The 13016-nt window shown below is 41.8% G+C and overlaps 1 protein-coding gene across 4 annotated transcripts in view; it reads left to right on the top strand.

The window, feature by feature from the left end:
* The first annotated feature begins 9596 nt into the window (after positions 1 to 9596).
* The window catches only part of HTR2A (5-hydroxytryptamine (serotonin) receptor 2A, G protein-coupled), a 37744-nt gene continuing 34324 nt past the window's right edge, over positions 9597 to 13016 (top strand). The window contains exons 1-2 of one of the 4 annotated variants that reach the window (XM_014966252.1): positions 9597 to 9782; positions 9864 to 11261. In XM_014966252.1, the coding sequence (XP_014821738.1) occupies positions 10847 to 11261 (415 nt within the window). In that variant the 5' untranslated portion in view covers positions 9597 to 9782; positions 9864 to 10846. Of the gene's footprint in view, positions 11262 to 13016 lie in introns of all 4 variants that reach the window. The other 3 variants (XM_014966253.1, XM_014966251.1, XM_014966250.1) reach the window with 3 other exon arrangements.

Below are 13016 nucleotides of genomic sequence, written 5' to 3'. Positions count from 1 at the left end.
AGGCAAACTTCTGGCTTGACTCTTGCATTTTAATGCCACGCGTTACATTAAACACTACACAAGGAACATCAAAGCAGCGATTCGGTGCACTGCTTGCAGCTCTCCTGTGTGATATTTTGATTCCACCTAGCATGTGAGGGCTATGCCTTGTAGCCTTGAAATTTTCCAGCACCACTGAACAGTTTGATTTCTGTTCCTCTCCCGGTGTGTTTTCTGGGGACAAGGTATAGGGCACGAGTGGCAGAAATGACCTTGTATCAGAAATGTGTCTCCGATGTCAACGTGCTGTAGGCACTTCTGTCCTTTGCACTTCCAAACTACACACAACTCCTGACTGCAATAAACAATACACTACTGGTAAATCAGTTGTGTTCATAATAAATCTTCCCACCAGGCAACCAGGAAAGGAGGTGCACTTTTCCTACTGCCTTTTGTCCTGTGGATTGTGCAATCCAAAAGCTGCCTATAAATAAAACCAGACACATATAAACATGCAGCCTCTGAACTCTGCGAAGCAGTCCATGGTGGGACTTAACAATAGCACCAGGAACCTGCTTCTGCAAACAAAAGATCACAAATCCCTATTCTGAAGTTGTGCCCCATTATAACCTATGCAATCAATTATGTCTTCTTGCCTACACAAAGCTTCTACTGAAAGTTCACGTCTGCTCCAAGCCTTCCTTTACAAAGGAAGGTTCTCTGAGCTTTTTGCTCAGGCTGTCCCTGGATTTCCAGTGTCAGAGGTATAAGAATTCAGTCTCAGACAGGAAAGGATACCGGCACAGCACCTTGGGAAATGGCAGTTAGTAGACCCCTATGGATCAGATTCTGCCCCACTGCAGAACCTGGCTCAGATAAGTTTTTTCCCTCCCACACCTGGAAACACGCTGGGGTGAAACCAGGAGATTTTTCCATTTGCATTGATTTACCAGCAGTTTGAAAGATGCTGTACTCCCCTGCCAAGCTCCCCGTTTCTTATTCCACAGACATGGGTCTAAGTTTGTTGGAGAAGTTTTTCTCTCTACAGCATGCCTGACAAACACAAGGAGATAAAGTAGTCTAAGAAATACTGAGGGATAAAAAGGTCATTAAAATAAGGACTTGACAGCGTATGAAAGCCAAGAAAGGCTTAAAAATTTAAAGAGAGCCCTCCAGGACCCTAAGACTCTTTTGGACAGAGATATAATCGAGGGGTTTTTTGCTTTGTGAGTTTTTGCGTTTGAAGTAACAAACTTCAATCCATGGATGTGGGAAAGGGTCATTCTGGGGCTTACAAAGGAATCTATCTGGCCACAGGCAATGGAAGGGAGTTTTTGTCAAAGACTCATCTGACTCTGCATACCTGATACCTGACTGTTGCAAATCTGCAAACTATAACTGATAGATAGATAGATAGATAGATAGATAGATAGATAGAGATAGATATTCCTTCCCTCCCCTTTCTTCCCTTCACCCATCAAACACCCATCCTCCTATACAGCCCTCACTTTCTGTTCTGCAAGTCCTGTCACTTTGCAGCATCCCCTGCACCAGGTAGTTCTCCTCCTGGTCACCCTGAACAGTCCAGTTAGTCACTGGACTGCTGGGGTTATCACCAGCCTGCATCTGCCACCACATCCCAGGGAGTGCTGTCAGCTCAGAAGGCTCTCCTGGGTGCCTCTCATCCTTCCCTTGGGCAGCCCAAAGATGCTCCTGCATCCTCCCTGCCCTTGCTGCAGCAGCACCAGCAATCTTCATGAAGTCTTTCCTCTCACAAGGACACGCATGGGCTAGCTACTGAGGCTACATAATATGTTAGCAGCCATCCTCATGAGCGAGATGTATGCTGTGGAAAGTACTCTGATCTGCCCTAGTCCTAGTGCTATGCCTAGACACATAAATCTTCATTGCATGTCATGCCAGCATGTCTCTCAGGACTTTCTCAGGGATGGCAAGAACAGATCAGCAGCTAACTGGGATTTATTTGTGTGAAAAGGGGTGACCTATGCATTCATTCAGTGACTTTGCGTGGCCTGTATTGTATTAATAGACATTACAAAAACTTGTGATTGGAAGAAAGGCAATAACTGTTACCATTCAACACTTTAATACTCTTAATGGTAATGACTGTTCCTTCATCCCTGCCTCTCATCAACTGCTTTCAAGGAAGCATCATTAAGAAGGCATATTCCAGTACAAAAGCGACATCAGGCTCAGTTAATTTAAAGGAGATATTGCAATAAAGCTATTTTAACATTGAGATCAGAGGTGCGCTCAGGGATTCCCGTGCCTGCCTCCGTACAGCTCTGATGCTCAGCTGTAGCCCATTTTGTAAGACACCAAAGTGTAAGACACGGAGATGCCCAGTGAGTGTGGATTTTCCTAAAAGACTGTAACATAAGAAGTCAATCATCTTTTATTGGACTCCACAATACAGTGGCATTCAGCCGTATGTTAGAGTGTGGGAGGGTATAAATTACACTACATAAAGTGATCAGGTTCTCCATTTTAACTCAGACTTACAGTACTTGCATCCCTGTGGAAATTGAAAGAAAACATGATATTTGGATTCTTGGTGGATTCAAAAATGAGTTGGAAGAAAATCAAAGCCAAAATGTTTACAGAGATATCAAACACCGCTGGAAAAATATTTTCGCTTTCAGTAGTATTCCACTTGTTTCCTTAAGTGATTTGGTGCTTTAAATAAATAGTTTTGATTGCTTAAAGTGTTCTAAAGAAAAATATTTGGATTCCAGTGATATTCAGGAACTAGAGCATGCATAAAGCAGTGTCTAGTAAGCTAGGTAAATAATAACCACTTCTTTTACAAATCAAGTTGTAAGTTTTTATGATCTCCCCAGGACATTCACAACAGAACTTTACAGGTTCTGTAGAGAGTACCTGTTCACAAACCGAGTCTGAAAATAGAAGGTGGGAACTAGTTGCACCACTAAGCCAAAAGGATGCTACATTTCCTCTGGAACACCTTAAATTATAGTAAGATTATTCTGCAGGAAATACAGCATTTAAAACATTGGAAGTAAGCAGCAAAGTCTCAGCACAGTCAGGAGAGCTGAGTTAACTAGTTCAGACAGTGCTGCATCTAGATGTAAAAAACTATTTACATACCTGGTGTTAACACAGTTCTTTTAATACATTTTGCAGATCTGTCCTGGGTCTCACTGTTTTAAGAAAGAGATCCTATGAAGATAGATACAATTTGTAGCTTGATATGTGAATTGCCATCTTACGTGAAATGGTTAGAGGGTGGGATCCAGCACAGCAGCCCAGTGAACAATGCCCCTAAATTTACTGACACAGAATCAGTGGAAGCTTTTCCGTTGACTTTCGATGGAAGAGACTTCAATCACCTTTCCATTAAGGCAACTGGTTTTTTATACACCTACAATTTGGGTAGATATCTATCTTAAACAGGCAGACTGGATCCCAGCCTATAATGCTAATTAATACTGCTGAGAACCCACAGTCACACTATCATGACTAATATTCAAGGACTCAGTCAGTCAGTGTCTCTCTAAGTTTGCACCTTCTTCCCAGTCCACATTGCCCAAACAACTTTGATTTAATGCTGGGCTGTGTTTGCAAAAAGACAACAACTTTACCTAATTTCACACAAAATTAGACCTACTGGGGACTGTCCTTTAGAGAACTCTTGCATGCACTTATTGAAGCTGCTGTAATCAGTCACATACAATTAAAAAAAGTGTGATAGCAAAAGTCTTAGTTTTGCCAAGAAGGAATAACTGCTTATTTCTAGAAATATAGCACTCATTCAATAACAGACATTCATATGCTAATTCATGTGCTGCATACTGTTTTTCACTTTGATGGTTATAAATTACATACTGTAACTTAACAAGTTGGAAAATGTGCTATCCCAGGAATAAGAGAGGGAAAACATAACAGCAGTCACCTGCCAGCTTTAATAGAGAGCTGTAACAAATAGCAGCTATATTATTTTTTTTTAAGATCATTGCTTCAGGGCTGCAGCTGTTTGGTTCTACCCCATTTGAAGAGCAAGAAAGGTGTATACATATAATATATATATATGATATTTGCAATCTTAACTCCTGCTAGCCTGGCAGGTCCTCACTGATTTCACAGGTCTCTGCAACTGTCTGCTGTAAGCTGATGAACCCATGGAGCTTTTGGAGAGATGGAAAGTACTAACATATTTGGGTTACTCCCCAAACTATGGAAAGTACTAACATATTTGGGTTACTCCCTGCCACTGTGTAATGCTGCTTAAACCAGCAGAGGTGACCCACCTCTTCGGATTCAATATTGATTTTTTTTTTAGTTTTAAATGCTTCTCCATCCATCAATGTCCAAGTAGTAACGCAGCAAGGTCCTCATGGATTCAGTTTACTTTTTCTTTTCTGCTTATGTGCTGAGAGAGAAACAAGAAAAAAAAGGCGCCCAGAGAAATGCCAACAAATCAGTGCCTGGAACACAAAGAATTGAAACAGCTTTTGTTTTTATTGTGTAGTATTATACCGACCTTGAGAGGGAAAAAAAGTCTAATTTGAGTACTGCAGGATCTAAAATTACAAGTAAGCATCAGCAGTGAATAAAGGAAAAAAATAAAAACTTTGTCATCTTTTACAAAGGAATGGAAGTTAATGGAGGAGGGGAAAGGAAGGAAGGATGAAGTGCACCCACCTTCTTCTGCAGTGTCTAGCATCTGATAAAAGGATAAAAAAAGCTTTTAACAGGCATGTAAGACTCCTCACAGATGACATGGGCTTGGAAGAAAGCTCCCACAAGGCCACCTCTGCAATATGGTGCATGGATTTGATCACCCCATTAAAAAGCCAGTAATTCACTGGATAACAGCTGAGGTGATACAGGCTTTGGATGATGACCAGTGTTAATTGTGGGCAGCAAGAGAAGACAGTGCATCTTTAAGCAGTAGACTGAAGCAAATCAAGTGGAAAATCCTCACTACTGCTTGGCAGTTTAAATTGAGGAAAAAATTAGTGGTAGAGATTGTGGCATTAATGCTGAAATACAGAACTTTATGTCATGGGACTTGCACTGATGTGTGTCTGGATGAAATAAAATTTTACCTACAGAGGAACTGCCCAATTTGTAACTCAGATGATCAGAACACAGCATAATATTGTCTCAGAATAAGCCAACCTGACAGCTTCTTCCTAACAAACAGAGCTGAAATGAAAATATCTCAAGACAAATGTGTTTTAGTAAATCAAATGTCTGCAGAGACCTCTGGTGATATAAAAGCTATCGTCAGATATATAAATAGTTAATTTACAGCTGAGAGAAAGACATGAAGAAGAATGTGTCTCTTCAGGTTTCACTAAAATAAAGCACAGATTTTTAGAGATGTTTCCTTAAATAAGGCTGCAGAGTTCCTCCTTAAAGCATCACAGGCGATTCATTGCTTCAGCACAAAAGCTTAATGGACACTTCTCAGCAGTGTGGCCTCTAGTGGGAAATTAAGTTTCCACAGAATCAACTTTTTATGCAACAAAAAATTAGTTTTGCCCAAAGCATTCAAGTTTCCTTTGGGAAAATCAAAACAAAATATTTCCTTTACTACATTGACTTGACCCAAATCAAATGTTTCAGTTTATTTTTCAACTGAGCAAGAATATTTTATTTCAACTCAGTTCAACCTGAAACTGCCTCTGGGCTTGCTGTTATGGTGGATTTAAATAGCCCAGGAGAATAAGGGAATAAGACGATTTGCATCTCAGCCAGTTAGCTGGCTCGCAAGAAAACATTTTTAATTCAACAATATTAAAATGTTATGTTTAGATCAACAAGCCTGAAGCAAAATGCTTGGATACATCCAAACTGGAGTTTTTCAGCACTTTTGCTCCCATAATAAATTTTGGTATCAGAATAGAAATGGTTAAATCATCAAAATTGTACATGAGAAAAAAAAAAATCCAACTCTAATTTCCAGACAGCTAATCATTATATCAGTTTTATGCCACAGCAATTCCTTTCAGCTCCACTGCAATCACACTGGAATCACATCAACCTAAAAGTGGTTGCAGGTGCAATGACACTGATCTCAGTGCACAGGTTTAGGGAGATAAAAGATGTGCCTTAAGTTGCTCCAGGTTCTCTCTTACATTTGCCTCCTTATTGGGACTCTAAGTATGCGAAGGAATTTGCAGATCCTGAAAGAGTAAGATGTGGTTAGAAAGGAGGACAACTTACAAATCACCAGGAATACTGCACATCTTTCCAAAACTCATAGATGAATGAGACAATTAGGCTTTTAAAAGGGACAAACCACAGCTTCAGCTGGGATTGAACAGAGATGAAACTAGCATTTGTATGTGGGATAGACATGAGAGCTTAGGGAGTTTCAGTTATTTTTATATATATATGAGATATATATTTTCTTGTTACAGATTGTTTGGTATATATCACACTTAGAAATTATAGTTAAACTGAGTTATTCCATCTTGCCCTTCAGTCTCAACTTCTAATATTTAGTTCTCATTCAAAAGCAGTCCAGACCAAACCAATACAGACAGACAGTTTCACAACAGAGACCCCCCACAACAACTCACCAATTACTCACCACAGGTTTTCAGTCACCAGGGTCCGTGGGTCTAAGAAGGAGACAGGGTGCTGGTGCCACAACACTCAGCTTGCTCAGGATCCTCGCCTGTAGACAACAAGGGTGAGGGATGCTGCTCCTGCGTGGCTTTCAGGAAGGTCATGTCAACCTGTTCTCACTTCACTGCAACAGCATGGGTCAAAAAAGGTCAGGAGATCCAGAATGAGCTCAACTGCAGAGGGTGCGTGGAAAAGAGAGCAACACCGTGTAGCTATTTGTTCTGGTTTGTAATAACTAGGCTCTGATTCATGTCTCAAGGCGCCACAGTATTAACTGCTCCAACAGCCACTGATAAATGTGAACAGAGATACCAAATAGTAGTCAGTCCTGACCACAACACAAATTATTCACATCCCACTTGCCTCACTTTTTAGATGTCAGAGTGAACGATTAACCTCTGCAGTTTATACATTTACTGATTACACAATCCACTCAAAACATCAAGGACGACAATGGCTAACTCGGACACTGGGAATTTTTATACCTGAAATAATCCTGAGAACACTAAGTTTGTGTTATGTAAACCAGGCTTTTTACTTCTTTTTCAGATGAAATTGTTGAAAAGCAGCATTTCTAGGAAGTGGCTATGTGCACCACGCCAAGCATAAAAACCCTGCCCAAGAGGACATTTTAATGTCCTACAACATTTCCAAGCAGAGCTAGGGAACAGAGGAGAAGCTGTCATGAATCTGATACGGTGGTGCCTTCCAGAAATTAAAAAGTAGTATGCAGACTGTTCCAGTGCTAGCTGTGTTTCTACAAAATGCTTAATGTCTGATGCAGACCACATTATCACCATTTTTACGCTAAGATTTCACTTAATTTACATAGACTGGGATGGTCTGCAACTGTGTCTGGTTTCAGCGCAGACACACGGCCTGGGATTGCTGGTCACAGTATGTGACCCTCTGCTGCTATGGGAGTGCAAGCTTGTTTCTTTTAAAATGGGACTCAGTTTTCCAGAGTTACTCACCTTTAGGAAAAGCACTGGTCAAAGTTGCCTTTAGACATGACAAAACAGCTAGGAATTGTACCTCGCTGTTCTTTGAAGGAAGACCACATGCTCAGGTCTTCAAGGAGACAAGAGCATCTGCGGAAGCCCTGGTACCCTCCTTTCACTGGGTGCAGCCCGGGAAGGTTGGATACTTTTTAGTTGCTTGATCCCTGTAATGATGCTGTATGGAAGGGAAGCCACTTTCAGGTTCTTGGAGGGAGATGGGAGGGCTGGTTGTTGCAGCTAAAAAAACATCCAGAGATAAATAATACAATATACTTGTGCTCAGTAGCACATTCAACATACTGTGCTAGAAGACATCATAAGATCATAGATTTGTTTCTGTCATACCAGGCTATACAGTTTCTGACTCATCCACATTTCATGTGCAAACCTAAAAATGACACCTCATATACCTGTGTTTTAGTTTCACGTAAGTAAAATAGTTTTCTGGGGACACAGTAGTGCTCAGAAGGCACTCGGACCTTGTGGTGATGCACCTACAGCTACACCAAAGGAAATGGTGCAGTTCCTATCTGAAGAGCTGTACCTGCAAAGGTCTTAGACCAGGCAACATTCAGCCTGTTTGCACTTACTTTTATGTTCCTGATGTCCAGAGTAGAGCTGCAGTTAATGAGCTTAATGACTTAAATGAGTCATTGGAGCAGACGAAGGGTGAAGTATCTGAATGAGAGTCACCCATTGTAAAGAAGGGGAGATGAAGCTACTCTGTAAGGAACAGGAAGATCCTTTAGGCATCTACTTCAAGATTCATAAGGCTTTTACACACAGCCCAGTTCTTACCATATTCTTTCAGGGAAGTAGAAGACCAGGTCCTAAACCTCCATTCCATCCTTGGAGTGGGAGAAAGGTGCACAGCTCTACCTCATGAAACTGGGCTTTGCTGACAACACCAGCCTGTGATCCACAGTTTGGATATTTACCTGCAAAAAAGGACCTCCCACCCATGACAGTTAAATGAAAGAGTCGTTAGAGTCCAGAGAGAGCCATCTAAGAAAATAACAGGACACCCGGGTTCCTGCTATTAAGGAAGGATTATATCTAGCCCTAGCCAAGGGGTCTTATTTTTTCTTGCCCTGTTTTGCACAGCACCTGTGTTCAACAGAAGTGGAGGCCAAGATCTGCAGCAGGTCTGCATTCTCACGTCGAGGGCATCTTCATGCAGATGGCTACCAGCCTGGAGCACAGATGCCAAATTCACTTGGTGAACACAGTAACCCACGCAGTTACTGTGTTAAAGGAGGGAGGGAAAGGGCCTCTTCTGGCTCCTGGATGGGACTGGCAGGGCTGAAACACTTCTTGCTAAACTCAGCCTTTTTTAACCAGCTTGTGTTGCCTGACGGTCTTCTGGCCTCACTCGTGGGATTGGGAAATGTAAGTGCTGGGATGTCTCATTTCTGACTCCCAAGTGGGCATCTACTGCCTGGCTGCTCCGTCCTGCCGTGACGGCTGTTGGTCTGGGCTCAGCTGGGAGAAAAACCAGCCCCCAAGGAACTTTATTGCGAAAGGCTTTCTGTAACAGTGACTCACAGGTTCAGACGGGCTGCGGTGGGTGCTCTGAGACTCACTTTGATAAGGTTCTACTGAACTGCCTTGTTTGGGATGCTTCCTTGGGACTGGCTGCTGGGGTTAAGAGTTACACCCACCTCCTGACGAATAAGCGTGACACCAGAGTGACTCCAATTTTTTAATAAATATCTGTTGCCAATTTGATTAACATGTCAGCACAGACCTGGAGTTAAAACTGAAGGGGACTGAATATTACTCCTTCCTTTTAAGGCTTGCATAATTTCCCCTCTACATGGAAAAAGCTTTGCACTTATATTTTTCACTAGTATCTACCATCGCGAGCATTAGATTTTCTCTCTTTTAAACCTGCATCCTGTAAAACACTGTAATTGCATGCAGCTGTGTTTGCTAGCCATCCTCTGCAAATGCAAAGCGTGCACTGAAAAAAGCACCCAAGCAGAGGACCCGCGAAATACACACTGCAAAAGCTGCCAGTTTACCAAAAGGACCCTCTTCGGTCTGCCTTCCTCTGCTGTTGCTACCTTGCAGTTTATGACATCCAGATAGTGGGAGGTCTGACAAACCGAACAAGGCAGCAAGCAAGAAATTCCATTCCTGTTGAAATCAGTAATTCCTCTGTGCAGGCTGCTTTTCTCTGTGAGTGTGTGTGTGTGTGAGTGCTCTTTCTTTTCTGTCACTTCGAGGAGGGCTCTGATATTATTATTATTTTAAATATAGCTTGCCCTGGGGCGGGGAAATGCACAAGGAAAGAGTCGGCAAGCAGCCTATCTCTCAGAAGAAAAGAGCAAGCCTCGCAGCACGGGAACTGGCTTCACTCAAGTGTGCAGTTTAGAAGTCAAAAAACTATTCCAAACCCCACCATTTTGGAGGAGGCAGAAGAAAAAGGACGCAAAACTGGCTAAACACAGTGAAGAATATGGTAAATCAGGGTACAAAGTGCACCTAATGGCAGTTTGAGAGCGGGCTCTGAAGTACAATGTAAGTCTTCCTTAAATTGTATTTTTTTTATCATAGTATCTAGTTGTTTAATTTCCATTCTGAAGCCAGGCTGGGCCAAAAGGTACAATTAGCTATAAAAATAAGTGTGGAGCAGAATGTGTAATCTCTGATATGAGGCTGAAAATGATACTGAAATACAACAGAAGTCAGAGACTATCAGCCATATTATGGAAGAAGAACTATAAATAAGACCATATCTAATTATTTCAAGAGAAAGATGCTGGATGGAATCTTTAATCAACTTTCTTAATAGGGAAGCGAGAGCTCTGCTGTTTTGTATGGCAAGCTATTTTAATACTGCTGTGTTTAAAATTGTGTGATCACAGTTACCAATAGCAATAAGATGTAGCTCCAGAGGGGAGTCCTAGTGGTTGCAAAAGTTTTTTTATTTCTCCAACATTTTTGCTGTCTCAAGCTTCAAGTCCACATTCTCTATCCTACAGCTTGGTTTTGCTTTTCAGCTGGATTTTCAATGTGTGCCAACACTGGACTTCCTATGGAACTGAAAACAAAACATTACAGCTTTTGGAGTAATTCTGGTATGTTTTTCTACATCACGCTAGTGGCAAAAATACAGTCGACACAACATTGCGCTCCTTCAACTTCTGGCATGGACAGCTGAGGAATATAAAGCCTGATGGTGACAAAGGGTGATAATTTCCTATTTTTCACTGTTTATCTCACCTTTTTGGGACTTAGCAATGGATATTCTTTGTGATGAGGAGAGCTCTGTGAACCCAACTGCAAACTCCTTAATGCAAATAAATCATGAGAGAAGACTCTACAGAAATGTTTATGGAGCTGGAGAGATTAATATATCACATCTCTTTAACTTGACCGTGGACTCTGAAAACCTAACCAACCTTTCATGTGAAAGTAGCGTGAATCCACCGTGCTACTCTTCTCTGATTCAGCTTTCACAGAAAAACTGGCCAGCTTTGCTGACAGTGATAGTGATTGTTTTAACCATTGCTGGAAATATTCTTGTCATCATGGCTGTGTCACTGGAGAAAAAACTACAGAATGCCACTAACTATTTTCTAATGTCACTTGCAATAGCTGATATGCTGCTGGGTTTCCTTGTCATGCCTGTGTCAATGTTAACCATACTGTACGGTGAGTATTAGCTGTGTAACCTACTGCATGTACTGAGAGGCTTTAAACATTGCATGCACATGTTGTTATTACTATTTCATTCTCTTAGCACAAAAAAACTGTAATCACTCCATACGAGCTGAAATATATGTAATGGGTTAATGGATGTAAGAATAGCTGAAGTACTTCAATCTTTTCCTACTTTATATTTCTAGTTACAGGCATTTTAAACACAGTCCAGAACACTAGTTTATTACTGAGTTTCTGGATGAGTTGTCTCAAAGTGTGTATGAAGATGCTTTGTTCTCTCTATTCTTTCAGTTTTTTCCCCTAGCTCATAATTTTCAACATTCCTAATGAGAATGTAGGGTCCTGCCAGTTACTTTGCTCTGCAAATATGCACAGAAACAGTAATGACTGCCTTTAGATTCAAAGTAGGCAACCCCTTCAATTTTTTTAAATGAAGAAATACAAATGTAAATAATTTTCTTAACACTAATACCCTGCTTAGACATCTACTTTCCAGCAAATGCTGCAATAAATATTGTGAGAGTTAAAAAATGGATGGGAATTAATCCTGCCCAATCTTTAGTAACATTTACAAATGCAAATCTATGATTTCTTAAAAGAAGTTATTTGAGAATTAAATGAATAATGACTCACAGTTCATACCCTTGTAGGTGATTAGTAGCAGATCTTCCTTCTCGTTTCCACCAAAATCACTCGCAGCACAGCTCACATAGAAAAAAAGCAGTAGCCTATGTGTTCGGTACCAATATTGACAGGCTGTTATAACCCCTAAACTTCAAGGAATGAGTTTTCCAGTGCCACGACTGAATTGCTACAGTTCAATGAGAAGCCAGACAACATCGAGAGGAAAGCGAGGTTGTTTACAAAGATTTCTACTGCTTCACTATTTTGGGACTAAATGTCCAAGCACGAGCCTGTGCCTTAAGAGAGATTTATTCCAGAAAACTGGAAATGCATTTCCCAGTTGCAGTATTTCTATACAGATTGCCTTCAGTAGCATTTGCAAACTGCATGTGGCATCAGTGATGGTGTAACATTGTGATTTATTGTATTAGTGGTGCAATTACCTTTGGTGGAGAGACAGCGCAAAGCAGAGCCGCGGGAGCAGAACTCGTCCGACGCGTGAGATTAGCAAAACCCTTTTAAATCCTGCGTGATTCCCTCAGACATGCAACAGGGACTCCTGCTGGCCAGGCTCCGCTGCCGAGGGAAGAGGTGCCTGAAATCCACCGCTCGGAAGCGATTTGGAGGTCGGAACGTGGGATTTCCTGCATTCAGCGAAGCCGAAACCCTCATCGCTGGGAAAAGGCTGCATCGCCCTCTTTTGTGATGGCTGGCGTGGAGGAGCAGCAGGGCACCAAAAGACACTGGGGAGGGACTGTGCAGGCTCTGTCTCCTCTTTCCCTGCTTTTTCCCTTGCAAGGTCAAGAAGGAGGGTAACTTGGGGTGAAAAATCATCTGGGAGAGCCGTCTTGGCACGGTGCACTGTCAACTTCCAGGACAACCAGTGATGATGCAGAAGGGAACCTCTCCTTATGCAGGAGAATTTGCTTGGCCTCAGCCACCCAGAGAAAGGTCAGCACGCAGCCAGCATCAGCCATGTCACCTATGTTGACAGTCCTGAGCCCAAACCAGGGGCCTTTGCATCCACCTCACTCTGCCAAGATAACCTCCAAAGCTGTGGAACATGGATGTTCCCCCACCCACTCCTCAGTCCCTTGAAGGGGCAAATTTTGACTGTTTTGC

Source organism: Calidris pugnax, unplaced genomic scaffold, assembly GCF_001431845.1.
Source record: "Calidris pugnax isolate Ruff unplaced genomic scaffold, ASM143184v1 scaffold20, whole genome shotgun sequence".
Taxonomy (NCBI): domain Eukaryota; kingdom Metazoa; phylum Chordata; class Aves; order Charadriiformes; family Scolopacidae; genus Calidris; species Calidris pugnax.
Note: the sequence above shows the minus strand (reverse complement) of the source record. Positions and strands in the feature narration are given on the sequence as shown.